We start from the raw sequence: 20839 nt of genomic DNA, 5'->3' as shown, positions 1-20839 counted from the left end.
CACACATCTTTGCCAAGTTTCTTAATTGAAATTAGAGGCTTTTGTGATAGGTATGTAAACCTAAGTGTCACCAAGCTTTTGGACACTGGTTAAAGCAGAACGTGTTGGTGGTGTTGGCCAGAGAAAGCTCAGGTGTGGGCAAACCAGCGCTACTCAGTTCAAGAATAATATTGCCCCCCTCACTTCAACACATCAGGAATGCCACGGTCAAAGAAAAATGTTAACCTATGTGTTAATTGTCACTGAACTGACGATTTGAAGGACTCCTGAAAGCAAATACAGCAGGAAATTTGTTGTGACAATGCCATACAGGGCAGAATGGTTAGAGAATTATTGCAATCCTGCCCAGTCATTTCAGGCAACATTTGGTTGTAAAATATGATGTTCTTTGGGGTTTTTGTGGAAACAATTTCAGTGTGACAATAAAGTGGTTTGAAGAACATATGTACTAGGGTATCCCAACAGCTCCCTTTCCAATAACGTATTTGGTGAAGCTTTCCACAGTAACTATTTCTCATTAAAAGATTCTTTATTTTCCCTAGCAGAGCTCAGATTTGTCCTATTTGTCTATTTTGCAACGTGTTTGTCTCTGGCCAGAGGTATATAAAACTCTTCTACAAGGAGAGGAAACTGACTACACAAATGCTATCAAATACATAATCAAATAACTGGATTTTTAATATAATTACTAGCAATTCCAGGGCAACTGCTGTAAAATACTAGCTGAAAAATGGAAATCTACCAGGAATCACATTCACTCGAATGTTTCACATGAATTATTGTGAGTATATACAAAAGGACAGCTACCTAATTGAGAAAACATCCATAAATATTTACTTCCTGATAAGTAAGATAAGCTGCATGCCAAAAAAAAAAAAAAAAAGAGAAAAAAAAAAGAAAAAAGAAATGGAGATGAAGTTTTCAGATAACTGTGAAGCGCGTGCTGTTACTAATACTGCTTCTCGTCAAAGTCCCAGTGGGATTGCAGCTTTGTTGTGCTAAATGCTCTACAGTATAAAAGAGAGTCGTTTAGCCAAGGAAACTTATTCACCACTTTTATCGGTATAAATCTAAAGTAAAAGATCTTATTCTACATGTATTCAATTTACCAGCTCAGGAAGGATGCAGGCCACATGCACAAACATTCCCTACCTAAAGCCAAAGATTTCTTTCACTGGATACTAGACATGGTGGGAAATAAATGAAAAAAACAATTACTTCCTGGCTCCTAATAGCAGAAGATTATTTTCTTTTTTAGTCTAGCAGTCATTAGTCTCGTGTCTCCATTCTCAGTTTAGCAAAAATGTAATATGTTGTGAGATAACGTTATTTCTTCATTAAGAAACAATAAATGCAAGTGCATTAAAGCTTTTAGAAGCTGATCTATAAGCTGACATAACCATCTTTCAGAGCAAAACAAGTCCTTTCACAACTGCTTCATTTTGGGCACCACCTTTCCCTCAATTATACATAAGCAGCAAAACAGCTGTCAACACCTAAGCTCATTCAAACGTCCTCTTTAATTAGGTTTTGGGTTACAGCATAGCTTGTTTCCAAGGTTAAATTTGAACGGACAAATAATTCACCACCAACAAAAATTCAAATTAAAGTGAAAAGACTGCAGGGACAGTTTGCAGGAGTAATGGGAATTGTGTGGGTAATTAATGAGACAATAATTTTGTCATCCCTCCTACCTTAAGCCAGAAAAGGCAAGGTGAGTAACCTAATCCAGTGGAGATGAAGTTTGGTAGGAAAGCAAACAAGTCATACAAACACACTATTTAATTGCTTAATTGCTTAGTCAAAGCTCAATCTTTAAGTCATATGGAAGACAGGCAATTTAAATATAAAATGTACTGTATTATTTATTTACAAAAGGAGGACATTTTGACCACAGGCGCTCTAAAAAAAATATCAAAAGAAGCTCAGTTGAAGTTCCAAAGATCGTGTTATTTCTAAAAGCAGCCATCTAAACTTGAGCATAGCATCAGCAATGGGAAGAAGTCTTGCTCTTAGCCATATTAGGTTAAATTGACAGAGCTTACTAAATTCCAAATCCCACCCAGAGATCTGAAACCATGGGTTTTCTTGCCCAGAAATGCTGGTTACTTGGATAGCTGAAAAACGAAGTTTTACACTCAGCAAAAAATAGTTTTGTGCAGGAAAAACGCTGGATCCTTGTTCTTGTGAAAATAATACAGTCTAGATAATGAAATTATGGATTAACTTTAAAAAAAAAAAAGTATTTCAAGCATTACTGGAGTCTCAAGTAACATGTGCTTTACGTGATTTTTAAAATTATGTTTGTCCTTGCAAACCATTTTGATATTCAACCACGCTTTAACTCATTAATATTTAGCAACAAAACTTCACGGGTAAAAATTGCCATGTCTTTGTCTGTGAAATTCATTTTTTTTCTGAGACAGAGCTTTGCATCCCTTCTTTCCTTTGCAGCCCCCCAAAAGCTTGGCAGGATAAGAACTTCATAGCTAAACACCGATGAGCAACAACAGCGCGCCTGACGCACGCTGTCACCAGCGCAGCGGCACAGACCCACTGCCCAGCGCAGCGAGTCGGGATCTCCCCGCGCTTGGGATGCGAGTGAACAGGGGAGACGAAAGGGCAGAAGATGACCCGGGCTCCTTCACCACCATCTCCCGGCTCCAGCTTTCCCCCCGGCTACCCTCCCCTCCCACAACAGTCGTCTTCGCTGTAGATGCCACACTTCACACAGCTTAACTGTGCCACAGTGCTGAAGGTTCAAACGCTATTAACCATGCCTCACAGGAAGGATGCGACAGTTTCTACAACTTCCGTGAAAGATTTTTTTCCTTTTAAAACTGTAGGAAATAAAATAGGCATTAAAAGCAAAATGTTTTTAAAATACGCACTGAAAATGCAGGAAATGCCAAGTTTAAGATCACGCAGGAAAGATTAGTTCTATGTGTGCGTGCATCATGCTACTACAATTGCACACTCACATTTTCTCCAGAGAAGCTTGATCTTATTAGGTAATTATGACAAATGGATGAAGAGGCAGAATAATAACCACTCATGCAACAGAAACCTGGAACTTACCAGTGTTTTAATTCTATAAATTTGCAGTCTGAATACCATGAATGGGTTTCCTTGTATAAAAAAGATTTTAAATACTAACTCCGGAAAAAAATTATTGAAACACAATCTCTTACTGCATTACTATGGCTTTCTACCCATTAATACTATAAAATTGCTTTTTAAAAAAGACAGATTATAAATTAAAACTGAACAGGAAATACAAAAGCCACTTTTTTTCAACTAAAATGCACATGTATGTGTTATAAATCAGCTTGTATATTACTAGAAATTTCAAAGTTTAATTTTTTCTGCTTCTTAAAAAAAAGTCCTAATGACTATAGAATTGCATTTGGCAGAGCTGATGTCCTTTCAAACAGTTACTCAGAACCTTTCTGCATGCTGCATACTTTCATTTAACCGTGCCATTCAGAAATCTCTTTAACACCAAAGCTGAGGGTTTTTTGCAACATTTTGCACCAACACTCTAGGAACACTTATCAATGCATATCAATAAACTATTAAATATGAATGAAAGAGTATAAGCAAAAAATAAGCAAAAAATGGTTAATGCCAGGTACTGATGTGAGACATCTGTCATCATTTTCTGCTTGGATTCAGAAGCCATGTATGTGCGCACTGACAAACCACTAAACCAGAATTAGAATTTTATCCTCAAAAATCCTACAAACTAATTGTGACATAGTAAAAGCAAAAGCAGACAGAAGAACTATTTGGATGCACGTGGTTTTGTACATGTACAAGGAGTACTGAAATACACCTTTATTGACAAGTGACATTAACGTAACAGATTTATCTTGTACACATGTAATATACCAGCCAAATACAACTAGACAGATAAACCCAGTAGCTGGCATTAGGCAACTTTTATGCATCCTATGTAAGTTGCTAAGCACAAAGAGTCATCCACTGAACTTTCCAAAAAGAAAATCATTGACAGACACGAACGACGACGACAAATCTTGCCTTTCCCAGTTGCCCGCCACCCTTATTTTGAGATGCATTCATTGCACATACAAACCAAGTCAGTTCTTGCAAACCTTGCTTTGTCTAAGAGAGTCTGTTCAATACACATTAAAATCCTAATATATCCATTGCATGTTTACTGACAGAATACCGTAGTCCTGACAACCTAAGAAACTCCTGAAATGAAGCATCCAACATGTCAACTAATTCACAATTATAAAATACAAGCAAAGGTGGCATCACAAAAGTTTATGCTCCCACAGACTCCAGTTCACATTTGCTCAGTTTAGAATTAAAGCATTTTCTACCTGACTTAAAGGACCATACAAGTGAATATTGAAAATCAAGCTTCTCACTTATTGCCAATAATAAAGAGTCTGTTCACCAATGTCCCCGGACAGGTCTAAGGATTAGGTGGGTTATGCAAATGATTAGCCAAGGTTAAAATAACTGGGTGCTGAAATAATGAGCAAGGATAACATTTGTCCTTTCCTCGTCACTGCAATTGTTCAACAGGGGACAGTAAGGGAAAACTTTCATCTACTTCTGCTTTTGCTGGGGGCAAGCTACCATGTTACAAGCAGTTTTGTAAAGCTTTGTCCATATTAGGATCACTATTATGGAGTATAAAACTACTCCATAAAACTGCCTCTACTGCTACTCAGGGAAGACACCACTAGCTTTCATTTGAACTCAGTGTCTCAGCTGAATTTTAAACATCAGAGCTATTAAAAAAAAAGTTTTCACTTCCCATGTGCCTGAAACGCCTGACATGCCGTTTTTGTCATTCCCTTTTAGACAGAGTATGCAATGCAAGCTGCAAAAACAAGTTACGTGCTTCAGCAATACATCCTCAATGTCTTTGCAAACTAGTTCAACAAGAAACCTAGTTTTTTCAAATTCCTTGAAGTTATCTGTGTGCTACTGTGACTCATGCAGTAGCATCAAAATCGCTAAGGAACCCTGTGGGAACTTATCCCAAGGTTCTGCGCTGCTCATTTTTAACACTACTTTTTTGTTGATATCTTAATATACATTGTATCTCATGGAGTGAACACTATGCAATATCAATCCTTCTTTGCTTAGCTTACTTATGAGTGTTTCTAAGGTTTGTGCCACAAAACACAAACAAAATTTGTGATCACAATTCATGATACAGCTGAAAATGGTAATTTTAAAAGACCTAAAATACTATTTATTTTTTTTTAAAGTTTGGGATGTTGACAACATTGAATGAATTCATCACATCTAGCCCAAACCCTAAGCAGTCTGGATACAAAGTTTATCACCAGTCAAGCACATCACTGATATTTACTGATGGTGTATTAGTACTTTTGTGCCTACAGCCACCTGAGTAGCCATTTTCCTCTCCAGCTACCTCTGTTCTTCATGAACACATCCCCGTCTGCATATTTGCCTTGCTCTCACCTCAGAACTCAGCTTTCCAGAGATTCAGTAAAGTTAAGCAATACCGAACTAGCAAGACTAGGTTTTTTCTACCGTTATTTGACCTTTAAAGAAAAAGCCCATGAAGAACATGGGGGGAAAAACATAGTCTGCATGTACTAGTATTTTGGAAATAACATAATGAATTTACTTTAATCTACTCTTTGCATCACATAAAACAGTAGCAAATATACAAGCCATCCTGCAGTTATCGCAAGTGTGCTCAATTAAGACTGCTGCATTTCAACTATTTAGTTCCTTTTTAATCCTAATTTTAACCCAGTACCTTTCTGTCATTTAAGTATGGCCTTCTACTACTTTTAGAGACTGGTGGCAGATTTGTAAATGCATCCAGACACAGGCGTAGTACTGTTTAACAGCTTCCAAGGCATTTATATTGTGTAAGGGGAGCAAAGAATGGTATTTTCTCATGACATTACCTGTATTCAAGGAAAGGGTTGCCGAGCTATCACTGGTGACAGGGCAAATCTCAAGCAAGTTTGAGACTGGCTGTAGAATGGAGATCCCCAAAGCCCAAGTGTGCATGGCCCAGCAGCGACCTAGTTCATCACAACCACTGGTATTACCAGCCCAGGTACTACGCTCGGGAACCCTTCTAAGGCATATCAATATACAAAAGTGTTTCTGACTGGCAAAGAGATACGCTACTATCTCTTACAGTTACAAAAGAATACAGATATTTAATTGTCTTTAAATGCTCGCATTTGTTTGACGTATTCACAGACACCAGAATTACCAGTGGCTCACATTTGCAAAGTACCCTGCCCCTTCTTCACGCCTTTTAATTGGGGAAACTAAGGCAGAGAAGCCAAGTCTTGGGAACCCAGTTGCAGTTCTTTACCACAGCAGGAATGCAAAGGGTGGGGTGGGGGGAAAAAAAACCGTAAGTAAAATTATAGTCTTTATTCATTCCATCTTAGCTGTGAATATTCCTATTATACAAATACAGTATAAATTCCAAAAATCACAATATATTACAAAATAAAAAAGTACAAACTGCATTACTTAATAAATATCTCTAACAAGTTAATCGAAGTAGAAGAGACAGAATTCAGAGTGGAAACATTTAAATGTTTGACCCAGCAAACCATACAAATCTCAATTTAAATACTTTTTTTCTTTTAAACCATAATGTAGAATACCATTCCTGATTTCTTGATTAGAAAATAAATGTCAAGTGAATAAAGTCTTGTGATCAGGTAATGATTTGTTGGTGCAACACCAGTGCCAAAAAAGAAGCAGGGCTTATACAAAAGACACCATAACCCCAGAAATAAGAACACAAACACCGAGGTGCAGCCAAGGCAATTATTGCCAAAGCAGGAGACTATTATCTAGTCACAACATTCTATTGCAAGTTAATGTTCTGTTATTACAGATAAATAATATAAATGGAGCAGAGGGTGAGCCAACCAGGCAACAAGAGGCCAGTTTACTCAAAACAGTAATTAAATACAGAAGAGTCAATTGCTCCCTGTACTGTTCATGTGTAGCTGCATTCCAACTGGCTCAAAGGACCTGTTCTGTGCTCCAGGCAGAGAAAGCAAATGTTTTGAAAAGCAGTCTGTTCATACTTTGCTGCACTTTTACAAAAAACATTGTTTTAGATTTGCAAGAAAACACCCACGATGCTTTCATCAATTAAGGAGGGTTAGTTTGACATCAACTTCATTTGGTAAAAATATAAGGTTTATGGGTAAAAAACACAGCAAAAAAATAGCTGTTACATCATAAGCCTTATTTACAAAAACTGTTTACAAACTTTTTTTGGCTGTACAGCTGAAAGCCAGATACTAATGTAAGATGTAGAAGATGGAGGTAACAGTTTAAAAATACTGTGCAAAAAAATACATTCTTATAGAAAACAGACAGCGGGGAGGGGAGACACAAACATACACGGAGAATCTGCTTGCAAATAATCCAAGGCTAAGTTCTTACAACAGAATATTACAAACACGTTTGGATTTATCCCCCACAGTCTACAGTCCATCTTAGTCTGGGGTGCCGCTGCTTCATTAAGGATTAAGGCATCACCATCACAGCCAGCACACCTTCTGTCTGTCCCAGTCCCTGCAGCAAAGCTCCCAGTCTGCAGCCCAGGTGGTCTCAAGAGCAGGCATTCTGCTCAATGTACATCTTGGACAAGGACACCGCCATGGACTTGGCCAGCTCCTCATCCCGTCTGCGCTGTACCTGAGTCTGTCTGCACCACGCCTCGTACTCTGGGTTGGGGCACACGCGGTCCAGCACAGCATCGTAGTGCCCATTGCTAAGCCAGCTCAGCCAGATACTGGGCCGTGTCGGGTCCTCAGGCCCCAGGTAGTGAACCATGGTGGAAACAGTGGGGCTCTCGGGCCGGCCGCCCGTGGTGAGGTGGATGTTCACATTCAGCATCTGGCCCATGGCCAGCAGCTCCGGGTAGCCAGCCCAGGCCCCGTCCTGGGCGGCACCGATGAGGAACTCTCCCACGTCGCCCTCGATGATAGGGTTGAAGTGGTCCAGGTGGTCGGCGATGTAGTGCACGGTCTGCTCACGGAGCTCGCTGTGCAGCCGCTGGTCCCCGTACACCGCCTTGCAGACGGCGCGGTACAGGCAGTTCCCGTCGGGGATGATGTGGAAGCGGAACCGGCCCTTCTGCCGCAGGTACTTGTCCTGCTTCTCCACCTCGGCCAGGTACAGCGCCAGCTTCTCGCTGCGCTCCGGCCTGCCGCCTGGCCCCCTGCGCGCATCGGGGCCCTCCTCCTCCTCCTCCCCGGGCGAAGGGCCGGCGGCGGGCTGCGCCTGGCTGCCGCTCCTCTCCGCGGGGCGATAGCCGGGGACCAGCCCGGGCTGGGCGCCGGCGGCCGCCGCCTGCAGCGCCTGGCAGTGCTCGCTGAGGCGCAGGCTGCGGTTGCTGGGCTCCTCGGCGGGCGGCGGCAGGGCGGCGGCCTCGCCGTCCCCCCCGGCCTGCCGCATGCTCTCCAGGATGCCCTCCAGCCAGGCGCGGCTGCGCGGCGAGGCCGGCACCAGCTCGCCGGGGGCCTCGGCTCGCTGCACGATGCGGATGGGCACGATCCGTTCCAGCGGCCGGCGGCGGCTGACGGTGACCTGCGCGCACGGGCTGTACTGCGGCACAGCCGCCGGCCGGCTGCCGGGGCCCGCCGCGGGGCCGCTCGGCATCACCTCCAGGCAGGAGGAGAAGGCGGGCATGGCGGCGGCGCTGCTGCTGCTTCCCCCCACGGGAATAAAGCCGTCCTTGGCGGAGCTCTCGGCGGCCGGGCTTGGGCCCGCAGCGTCGGCGGCGCTCGGTGCCTCCGGGGAGGAGGGTCCTGGCGACAGGGAGACCTTGAAGACACCGGCGGGGCTCGGCGGGGCCGCGGCTGATGCGGCGGTGGCCGTCCCGCCCGCCGGATAGTGGGTGATCACGGAGCTGTAGAGCTGCATCCTCGGCTCCCCGCGGGCGGCGCTTTATAGGCGGCGCCGTCGAAGCCGGGGCGGGGAGCGGCGGCGGGGGCCGCGCTGGGGCTGCCGGGGAGGATGAGCCGCCCGGGTAAAAATAAACAAGGGCATCACCCCCCCCCCCCGCCGCCGCCGCCCCGCCCCTGCGCGCCCCGCTGCCGGCTGGGCCCCGCGGCGGCGGCAATTCCGACTGCGCCACCAGCGCCGCGCGGCCACGGCCCGGCCCCTCCGCGGGTGCGCGCGGCCGCAGCGCTCGGGCCCTTCTGGAAACTGCTGGAGGCCGGGCCGGGGGGCGGGGCCGCGCCCGTGTTTACCTCAGGGCCAAGGCACGTTGGAATGCGCGGGGGGGCGGGGCCGGGGTGCGTGACCTCACCGCGTGTCGCCCCGCCCCTGCGCGGAAGGGGACGTGGGGCGGGGCCGCAGCTGGGGCGGGGCGCGGCGTTCGCTCCTCAGCGGCGCTGGGCCTGGGGGCGGGGGGGGTCCGACCCTGGGGGAGTCTGCTCCGGGGATCCCCTGCCGTGTCCTCTAGGGGGTCTGGGCCTGTAGGGTTCCCCTTCCCTGTCCCCCGGGGAGGGGTGAGCGGTGTGTGGTGGATCTGGCCTGGCCGGGCTGGGCTGGGCTGGGCTCTCGCGTGCGGGCCCGGCTTCCCTGCTCTGCTTCAGCCCCGCCGCCTGGGAGCCGGTGCCGGGTAAGCCGGGCTCCGTAGCCGAGGCTGTGGCGGGGTCTTTGGCGCCGGCCGCCGTCGGAGGGAGGCGCGGGAAGGCTGACGGAAACGGGTGCCCGGGTGTGAGGGGTGATTCGGGGGGAGATGCCTGCTCTCCCGTGTCGGGAGCTTGTGCTGCGCTGGGCTGGGTGCTAACTATGAAATCGTTTGAAAACGGGAAGCGTTGGGGAAACTGCAAAGAGGCGAACGCTGCGTTGGGTGTTCTCGGGGGCCAACCGGGAAAATGCCACAGAAGGTAGCGAAAGCAATTTCTCATGAAACAATTTGTCAGCCAAGCAGTTTGATTTTTAGACTTGATCATCAAGTATAAATTATTGGAGATGTTCTACCTACAATGAGCTGGTGCTGTATCCATGTTATTGTTGAAGGAATTATGCTTCTGCCCACGTGTAATCGGTGTCACGATTCATAATTTGTAGCTGGGGTAGGAATAATATTCATTCATTAGTTTTCTGACAGTCACTGGCTCAAGCTGCTGTTTGTCCTACTTAGGAAAATGTAATGCATGCATACATAAAAAGTATGATATAAATCATCACATAATAACAGGAGAGACCAGATTTAAAATACAGGTCTCAGAAAGATCACTGATAATTGGTTTATTCACGCTGGTAGTGTCTTAAAATTAAGCCAAGTCTTTTAGCCTTAGCTGTGGTATAAATAAAGTCATATCTAACCCTTTGTCTATGAACGATGACGTTATCTGTACACAGTGGATTTGATTATGTTCTGACAGGCATGCTGACCAAGAAACACCCATTTACACTATGATCAAATGTGAACACATTTATTTATTCCTACCAAAATGGGGGAAAAAAGATACTGATATATGTGATTCAAAGTGATACTGAAAGTATTTTCTGGATTCCATTCCACAGACTCAAACATCTTTGGAAAAGTCTTAGTAATCCAAGCAGATCGCAAAACTTTAAAAAACAACCAACCAAAAAAATAACCCTCTATTTGGATATTCTGAAAAAATTCTTTTCCTTGTTCCATTTACGCTAATTAAAAAGACATAACTAAGAGGATCACATGCAACACACTACAACATCAAAAATAATTGTTTCTTTGGAGCCTTGGTTGTCTTTTGGATCCATGTCCAGGGAACTATTTCCTATCTTCAATCTCTGCAGCTGATTCCAAGGCTACCAGCAACACAATATGGAATTTCATTCTCTTTATACAGAAAGTGTGTTCTGATCTCCTTGGCTAGCTTGCATGTTGAAGGAAAAATGCTGAAATCCTTGGTGATAAAAACTGTGGATATTTAAGGGAACAGTTTTCACCTTATTTTTTTGTTTTGGATAAAATATGACAGCTAATTTAATGCATTACTGAGAACCTCATCATGAAAATTCACAGAGTTAATATATTTCCAAAATTATTGCCTCCAAAGTTGAAATGCAAGAGGCATATCAGACATGAATTGAAGCCTAAATCTCCTGACTTACCTGCTAGAGCCAGAAAGTTGATATCTTTAGAACAAATGGTGATGGGCATTAGCCGGGAGCATTTCTGGCAGCCTGTTGCAGGAGGATAAGGTATTACAACTGCTCTGAAGTTACAGTGACTCTTGTATTTCAGAATGTTCAGAACTTTGTTTTAAATATAGCTTGTGAGATCAGTCAGCAAGTCTTTATTTCTGGACTAATCATTGCTTAGCGAGGAATCTATATTGATCAAATAGTGGTAAACTGAAATCTTCCCTCCTTGAAATGAAGGCTTGGAGCAAAGAAAAGATTCCTGTTTACGTTTATTTCTTAGTCCAAACTTTACAAGGTATATTTCCAAAATAAAATGTGTTCTAGTATATTCATAGGTGATTTAATGTAAAATCACTGGAAGCTGCCCCCTCCTAGGGGGTTTTAAACATGCCATGTTATTGTAATAAAGATGTACATTACTTCATGCTCACCAGCCCTTCTGCCTGCTTTTTTTTAGTTTAAAAAAAGGTATCTCTGTGGTTTTGCTTAATGAATTGCTCTGTCTGCCAGTAAATGCCAGAGCTGACTACAGGATGGTAGGTTTAAAGTCTTAAATAGTCTGGTCACAGAGAGAGAGAGAGGGAAAGAGGCAGCTCTTTCTGTTAGAGAATAGTAAATGGATCCAGCAGAATAAGAGCCCTTCTGTCATAAGTGAGTACTGCATTTCGAATACTCAGTACTGCAATTTTCTTTCTTCTAGGATATTACAGAAACTCACGCTAATGACTGTTCTGCCTCTCCAAAACCATAGGTTATTTGCAACAGTGGTACATTAACGGATGGGCAGCTGTTTAATTCTGCTCAGTAGTTACAATGAGGTACAATGCTTGTGGTGCTTCATTTGAGGAAAGAAACAGATTCATTATATACGCCCAAATTGCCATTGTGTTAGTATTCTGATGCTCTACTATAGCATATTCTGGACAAAAAATTTGTTTATCTCTGAAAAAAAAATCCAAGGAATATCCTGAAATACATGCTAAATATGCCAGCAGGTTTTGGTAATGGTAGCAGACAGATTGTTCTTTTATTCTCTTTTCATTTATAAACAATGTCTTTCCTATATTTTCAGTTAAAATGCACATAGTAAGCTTGCTAACAAGGTTAAAATACAATCAAAATCTGTTACTAGGTAACTGAGAGACACAACAAACATTTATGCCACTGTCTTAGTGTTAATAGTATGCCACTACTAACATTTATTACCTCCCATGTGAAGTAAATGGAAAGAGAACCTCACCTTGGTGTATTTTACCTATGCTGTTATTAAATACTGACAGTGTGACGTAACCAACATTTTCCATAACTGAGCACGCAGAGTTAAGTCACACGTACTTGGCCTGGGGGGATGCAGTCTCTCGGGATGATCCCTGACAAAAATCCCACTGAACCACTGCAGCACAAGCATTTCATGGCTAGTTTTCAGCTTTCATACTAGCAGTTACCAGAAATCAGCACTTACCTAAAAGGTCATTTTCTTAGTTGTCTGACATCTGATTTTAACAATAATGCTGTAAACCATTGATTGTTCCAGAGAGGAATGTTCAAGTGCTATGAATATAGTTGTTGTGAAAAAGAAATTTCAAGGAAGAATTTGAATGTCTTCAGTGCAAGGGTGTCTACAAAAGCCAGGGGCAGTTGTGCCTTTAGTGCCTTTCACTACGAGAAGGTGGGTTTTCGCTGTTGCTCTGAGCTGCGTATAGAGCTGCTGTCGATTTCAAGGAAAAACTAAACTTGGCTTTAGTGTGGCCTGCATACAACACAACACACTGATTGATTGCTTCCAGAATATTCCTGCATTTGCCACTTCGGTCACTTTTGCCTGCGTGTTGTGGCCTCACAGGCACTAGAGGGGGTTGGAAAGCAAGGAGAACACAGTATGGAGACGCCTTTCACTGTCTTCTGTAAAGTAACGTTCCTGGGCTTCTGGTTCACTCATTGTAGGGTAATGTACAGTCCTTTGCTAATACAGAATAGATCTCGAAACAGTCTCTGTAGTAATAACGCGCAATCATCTCCTGTGGTTAAAGTTTCTCCTGACGTGACTGTTATCACTGGTTATGCTGCACATTCCAGGAATTGTTCGGATTGTTTAGAAGGCAAACCATGATCACAAAAACAGCTGTGGAACAACAGTGGTATTCACTGACGTAAAACTAGATGCCTGAGAGTGGAACTACTTTTAACTTTAATGTGTAGTAGATACATGATTGACATAGTCGGAACAAATTAATTACATCACCAGGAACATTTGTTAGTGAAGAAGGGAGGAGAAGTTAGCTTAAATGGTGTATTGAATGACACCGAATAAGCATTTCCACTGCTTTTTTTTTTTTTATGCCAACATAACAGCCCTTCAGCCTAAGCTATTTCTGGCTGAAGTATGTAATGAATTAATAGCTCTTTGTACATAATTGGAAAATGGAATGTTTACTTTTTATTAATAATTTGAAGTGGTATATCAAGGACAAAATTTAAAAATTAATAGAAACTAGAAATATATGTATCAAGGATCTTCCAATATAGGGAAGAAATACATATAAGCTGGAACTAAAAGGAACTTCCTGAATCATCAGGTTTATCCTCTGTTGCCTGCAGGTGATCATATCATACCATTCCTTTCATAAAATTACCAAGTTACAGGTAACTTATCTGGGGTATAGTTAATGAACCTGTACAGATGTCACAAGCCAACAGCACTGCTGAAAGAACCAGTTCTGCTCTTTCCCACTCCCAGTCTCTTTTTGCTTCTCCTGATGCCAGCTGCTTTGTGATGGCTTAAGTGTAGGTATTAACTAGACTACCTACTTCGTCCAACCCTAAATGTACCACTAACGTCAAAAGGAGAGAAAGTGTATCCACACTTAGTTCTGAGGTGTGAATACACTGCATAAAACAAGGGCTGTGTCTTGGAGAGCTTTGCCTCACAATTTGTTGTTCAGCTTCTGCTATACTGTCATGTTAAGATCTTATTAAAATCTTACTCACTGTATGGGTGCCCTCGTCATTAGAGATGGAACCCACAGTATGACATCATGTGGCAAGAGTTTGTGGAAAAAGGGCTGTTGGTGATAAATATAGATATTTGCTCATATCTCAAAGTCTCAGGTGGTATCCCACTTGGTAAGTGAGCCTCTATATGTGAGCGATGACGCAGGTCAAGTCTCTCATTTCTACTCAGAAGTGTAGATGGCATTTGTGGGGGTCATTTTGCATAGAGCTTTGAGATGCTACCAGAAAAAAAGGGATCTACAATGCTGTTTCCTCTGAAAAAAAGAAACCACTAGTGGTAATAATGTGATGTAAACAACCTTTATAATGTGTTTGACATTTAGAAAGGGTTATCATCTCTATTTTAATAAACCTTACAAAATATAAAAGTGTTTGCACTGTCTATAGTTTGTTATCAGTTATAGGAAATTAAATAGTCACGTTCTCTTCCTTTCATGTTAGTTAATGGCAAATTTAGGGTTGAGGAAAGTGGGTATCTTGGCTAATACCAAGAGCAGAGCAGAGTTCTGACAAGGACAGACCATGAAGGAAGTAGGGGAAGTGGGCAATACAAAAATACCAGAAGCAGGAAATTGCCACTCACAATTACAGGAAATATTATTAATAGATTAATCTTGATAAAAACTGTAGCATGAAATAACTGTGGTAGAAAAGAAGGTGCAATACTGCCTACTCTTGAAGTGAAAACATACTCCGAGGAGGTAGCAAGTAGCCAGCACTTCCACGTGTGGCCTCGCAACGGAAAGGCTTTGGAAACAGACTGATTGAACGGGAAGTGTCATCCCCTCTATCCTCCGCAACCTTGCAACGCACACCTTTCCCCACTTTTCTGCCATCAGCAAGTAGCAAAAGGAGGAATCACCACTTCACACAGAGGCGAGTGTCGCAGAAAACCACATTTCCCGTTCATGTTTTGAGAGTCATGGAATAGCATGTAATTACATTAACCAGCTTTGTTGTTCCACTGCCGAGTCCTTCCTGTGGGAAAGGGCTGTGGTTACGTGCTACATAACCAGCTCAGCAAGTCTTGTCCCAGCCCTGATGAAATGTAGGGAGAGAACTTACCTCATCACAATTAAAAACCTGTTCTGTTTCCATCTGTGTAGCACAGAGCTAACTGTTACAGCAAGGCTGGATCACAGCTATTTAACTCCACTGTCTAACGAGAAAAAATAACACAGGTAGAGCCATTAAAGAAGAGGGATGACAGCAATTCATCCTGACATGTCCTCCTACTCTGTGTAAATAATTAAACCTTTCCTAACCTAGTTTTCCATACCTAAACATACAATACGGAATTATTTTTCAGATTTGACATTTTCAAAGTTCTAATATAGCAAGAGACAATTTAGAAGAGCATTTATAACAATAAGCACAAACCTGAAGTAATCTTCACTGGAAGAAGTCAGGAACAGTTACACTCCAGTTAGTGGATTTATACCGGTAACTCCAATCAGAACAGAATTTTAACTCAATTTGGTTAGCCTGAAATACAAAGTAGTGTTCCTGATGCTTTGAGTGAGTAGCTATAGACATTTTAAAATAATATTGTAGCAATTTCAGAGTTTCAGTACTTATTCAAGTGTAATTGAAACATTAAAATTGTTATAAAGAAGCACTAGTTCTAAGAGTTACATTATCCGTACACGCAAATATAAACATTCTTCAAGTTGTGATTTACATGCAAGCACAATTTTATGAAAATGAATCGTTAGCAATTAGCAATTCAGAGAAAGAATCCCAACTATAATCAGGTTACTATATCAGACCTGGGCCTCTCAACTGAACAGAGGTTTTTGTGGATGTCTGTCTGAATTTGATATAAAGTTACTACAGGAAATTTAGTATATCTAATCTTGCTGTATCTAAATAAAGTTTCTGATACTGCATAGTAGGAGGCATTACCAAACCAATGAAGATGGGATTAGAACAAGAAATAAAAGCTGGCGATGGGCCTGGCTAGGGGAGAGACAACTGAAGATAATTTAAAGGAGCTGTTACACTGAAAGAAATTTGCCAGTGGAGTTCTTCAAAGATCTGTCTTGGAACTGCCTTTAATATTTTCATTAATTACACTGACACTTAGTGTGCTATTGACTTTGACTAATGACTCAGAGCTGAGCAGCATTTTTACAATAAAGAAGATTTTTGAAACATCATATGGGAAACTTTTGCAGACTAGAGATGGAATTGCTTATGTGATTAGATGAAATTCAACAGTGCAAATGAAAGATCATCCACCTGGTGGCAGGTCAGTATTTCTGTTACTAGCAGAATCTCATCTGTGGGAAACCACCAGGACAGGAGAAAGCCCCACACATGCTTTTCAACTGCAAAACCACTGTAGTTTCTGATGTGATGTAGCTTTCATAAGGACAAATAGGATCCTGGAACACAGCAGGTGAGAACATATCCAAAATAAATATTTCTTGTAGAAAGGACTTGTGAGACTTCCTCTGGAACACCATACACATTTCTGGTCAACACAGCTTAAGGATGTTGAATTTTGCTGGAATGTGAGCACAGAGGAATTAAAAAGATCAGGGCGCTGGCGACTGTCTAACGAGAGGAGACTAACTGTTCTTGGCTTGCATTATCTAATGGAAGTTGAGAAGGGATCTCTATAAATAAATCACAGATTAAATACTAGAGAGTGAGAAGAGCTCGTTAAGTTAAAGGACAGTGTTGGCCAGCAAAGAAATGGATACAAACTGGCAATGAATAAATTTAGTCTTGACTCACAGCCTTGGCTTTCAGATATGACATAATTGCAAATAATTTTACGAAAGGATTCTGGTAACAAAATACTAGTAGTAGCATGGTGAAATCAGGATGGCCTATGAATCTGAGGACCATTATGGTTTAATGATACCAGTAGAGCAATAGCTTGGTAAAAATTTTGATCTTAATGTGCTATCAAATCTCTCCCACTTCTTTGTCCCATTTATCTCTGTTTCCTGGGGGTTTATGATCTGTCATTCTCTCCCACCTGCAAATGCAGCTCTCTTCCTAAAATGCTGCACTTTTTTCTTCCAAATTGTCCAAGGAATTAGTACAATTCATTTAAACAGAGAGCAACTCTCTTTTATGAAGTTTGTCCTGCTTTATCAGATTTGCAGAAGGATCTATATGCCTGAAGATCCGTTCACTTTTTCCAGCAAAGCCAGTGAGAATAAAATAGATATATTGCATTTCTCTCAGGTCAACAAACATGGCTCAGATAATGAGGAAAAATAGGAAATGTGTATGGTTTTAATCGTCATACTTGTATTGTGACCCACTCTAACTTAGAAAATTGTTTCTCCGAAATACAGGACTAAGAGATTTTAGGTTGCAAGAAAAACTATCAAGAACTGTTAGCACATGAACGTGGTTACCTTGGAGACTCAGAAATTAATAAGCCAACATTAACTCTTGATGACTTCAGTCAAAGGAGACTGAATGTGTAAAATGATCACAATTAGAATCTGAAGCAAAAACCTGAGGTAGCTGGAAGGGGAGAGGAGCTTTATTGTGCATCATCAGTTCCATCCCATCACTGAAATGGAACATTTCCAGGCCAAAGAGAGGAACAGGCACATCACAAACAGCCGCAGCTTTGTTGTTCCTTTCTAACATAATGGACCTTAAATACTGTGCTTTAGTTAAGCAATAAAAGGGTACCTTGTTTTAAAAAGATGTGATGTGCAACTGTAAACATCAGTTCCTTAGAGGTCAAGTTCATCCAAGCTGAGTGGGAAGCCATGGTGAGAAGGAGCGGTGCTGATGCAGCAGCCCAGTCTCTCACTTGTGGTGCCACAGCATTCCCTGTACAGAGAGGAGCCCCGGCCAGTGAAACAGCAATGCTCCTGGAGAGACGGGACGCAAATCAGAGGCAAGTAGATCACAACTAAACTCATTTTGCAAAGTTAAAACCAGTAATTCATTATGCTATAAATACTATTCTTTAAGATTTGGCAGCAGTACCATTCCAAGTCCATTTTCAACAGTTCCTAACTGGGTTAAAATATCATAAAATCCTTTTCAGGGAATTTGGGGAATGAAGACTATAACCAAATAACTTTTGATTATTATCTCAAAAGAATCAATAGGTGGCCTTGCCCAGGCTAGACAGCAAAGACATTTCTAAATAAACAAGATTATTATGACTGCAGTAGGTAATTAGGATGTGAAGCATCGACCTACTTAACATAAAGATGGTAGGTAGAACAGTTAAGACCAGACTGTAATCAAAAATAAGCAAACAACCAACACAGGATGAAATATATCATAAACAAAGTGTTGAGATTTTCAGTGGTTTTCAGTGTTCATAAATAAATGTGAATCTTCTGATCAGATCCTCTAATGGATGCAACTTGCTCCTTTCATATGCGTCAAAGCAATATGTGGGATTAAGAAAACGAGTTTTCTTAACCTGTAATCTGATTCCTACATGTCATAAAAAGTTGGATGTAATTTTTTCGCAGTTTTTGCCACATCACGCTACAAGCTATGTTAATAAGCTTTTTTTCTGTTTCCAATGGCAAATTAGACTTTTTCCCAAACCAAAATGCACTCTTCTCTACATCATTATTGTTGGAAGGTGACCTAAAAGGAAGACAGGATTTACAAATGACCTTCTTAAGCCAAGTAACAATTTCTGCCTTTCACTCAATTACCTTTATCATTTTTCCAACTGGAAAAAATTCTGAGAATAATACATGAGTTACAACTATCAATTTAAACTCAGCACATGTGACAATAACGAAATCTCCCTTTTTATATTCAAGTAACATTTGTGAGCGTATTGATGACTTATGTCGTGTAGTATATCTAACTTCTTAAATTTCTTACCAATTGTGTTTCACTAATATAAAGAGATCACTGTTTTATCCCTTTTTCAGCTTGAGCTCAAGGAAGAGAACAAATCTAGTATTTAGTTTTATCTTGTCAGTTTGTATCGCTTTCCATATTTCTTCTGTGGATGAGGTAACGCCCAGAGCTTGCAGAAAAGGTGCAATTAATAAAATTATTTTCATTCTTGAAAATAAAGACACAGTTGTAGCAATTTTTAGTGTAAATGCTAATAACTATTGAGATCAAAGAGCACTACAGATCAAATAGTGTATTCAAACATGGATTAATAACTTTAGAGTTTTTCTAGCTAGCCTATATTCTCTGCTAGACTTCTATCAAGGGAGTTATTAGAAAATTACGCATAGCTTTTGGTCATCATACTATTTTCTCTAAACCACATGCAAAACTAGAATGTCAAAGTGTAAGTTTGTTCTTGAATGAAAGCGGACAGGCCACTCATAATAGGTCATACTCATGTTTGACATCACTTTCTTCTAGCCTGCAGTCCTAAACTGCCTGAGATTTTTTCTTCTTCTACTTCCAGCACTATTCTAAGCTCCTACTCCATATTCTCTTCTCACTCTTACATAGCTTAAAAAGCCCACCTGAGCTTCTCACCTCCAACAGACTGGAGGAGAGGTGGACGAAGCTGGGGATGGTCAGTGCGTGGTGGGAATCCTTGTGTTTGGGTGTTGCATTACACACAGCGTTCTCTGAAACGTGCCATGACACGGGGAAAACGTTTCTTGACTCAACAATAACTTACCTGGAGCGCATGAACTCTCCTCAGTTACTCTTCAGTGAGGATCTAACCATTTATATTTTCAATTTAACAGCATTTTTAGCTTAAACAGGAAGCCTCAAGTTAGCCAGACGCTCCTAACAGCAAGGATGTTGGCTGAAGGTGGGGAAGAGGTTACTGAAGTAGGTAAATGAGAAAAACATCTAGAAGGGAGTGAGATTATTTGTGAAGGTTTTCGAGGGTGAACCGGCCACCGTGGTTTGCCCGAGGCAGGCGGGCAGCCCGCTCAGCGACTGCTGAGGGCAGCAGCGTCGATGTGGGCCGTGGCGGGGCGAGGGCCGGTGGCGGGGCCGGCGGGGCGCCCGTCCAGCGGGCAGGCAGGGGCCGGCGGGATGAGGCGGTGCCTCAGCGAGAGGACGACGCGGCCGGGGAAGCCGCGGAGCCCGACCGGACCGAACTCCAACTACGCCGCCAAACTCGGCGTCATATACCACTTCCTGCCGCCCGCGGAAGTGACGCACCTCACTGCCCCGACCGGCGCTGCGTACAGGGCTGTGGGCGGGGCCGGTTGCCATGGTTCCGCGGACCGCGTCCCGCAGAGGCGGTGGCGGAGGGCGGGCCCGGCCCGCCATGAGCGCCCCGCCGGCGGGGGCTGTCGGCCCGCGGCCCTGGGTCCCCCGCCTGGCCCCGCAGACGTTGGAGCTGCTGGCGCTGCCTGGAGGAGCCGGAGCCCGGGCGCCGCTGAGGGGCGGTGGCGGGGCCCGGGGCCTGACCTGGCGTCCCGCTGCGCCGCACGCAGCCCTCGGCGGCGGCGGGTCTGAGCGCTGGCTTGTGCGGGTGCAGCTGCTTTCTGTGGAGATCCCGCCTGTCTTTACGGCTGCAGGGACTGAGGGCGGTTCCCGATCGGTCTGGAGTGACCCCAGACGTTGTTAACGGGGCTCCGTTTCACGTTGCTTTCGACCATGAAACCGGACACGTCCTAAATTTTACTCTTGGTAATGCTCCTGGAGCGATGATACGCTGAGCTTTCACCTAAATACCTGTCTTACCCATTTAACAACGTTCCCTGTACTTTGCTGCTGTTCCAGGGAC

General features: G+C 42.9%; 1 protein-coding gene and 1 long non-coding RNA gene across 2 annotated transcripts; both read right to left on the bottom strand.

The window, feature by feature from the left end:
- Positions 1 to 3802: 3802 nt before the first annotated feature.
- Positions 3803 to 9239, bottom strand: OTUD1 (OTU deubiquitinase 1). Its single transcript, XM_075746359.1, has one exon. The coding sequence runs from the start codon at positions 8929 to 8931 to the stop codon at positions 7615 to 7617; it is 1317 nt and encodes a 438-aa protein (XP_075602474.1). The 5' UTR covers positions 8932 to 9239; the 3' UTR covers positions 3803 to 7614.
- Positions 9240 to 12159: 2920 nt separating this feature from the next.
- On the bottom strand, positions 12160 to 20550 carry LOC142600596 (uncharacterized). The gene is made up of 2 exons (XR_012834173.1): positions 19772 to 20550; positions 12160 to 18017 (listed from the first exon to the last, which is right to left on the bottom strand). It is a non-coding gene; the product is annotated as an uncharacterized LOC142600596 (long non-coding RNA).
- Positions 20551 to 20839: the final 289 nt, after the last annotated feature.

The sequence above is a fragment of the Balearica regulorum genome, chromosome 2 (assembly GCF_011004875.1).
Source record: "Balearica regulorum gibbericeps isolate bBalReg1 chromosome 2, bBalReg1.pri, whole genome shotgun sequence".
Taxonomy (NCBI): Eukaryota; Metazoa; Chordata; class Aves; order Gruiformes; family Gruidae; genus Balearica; species Balearica regulorum.
Note: the sequence above shows the minus strand (reverse complement) of the source record. Positions and strands in the feature narration are given on the sequence as shown.

Coding starts and splice junctions, on each gene's coding strand:
- OTUD1 (XM_075746359.1), bottom strand. CDS start 8,931: ATGCAGCTCTACAGCTCCGTGATCACCCACTATCCGGCGGGCGGGACG.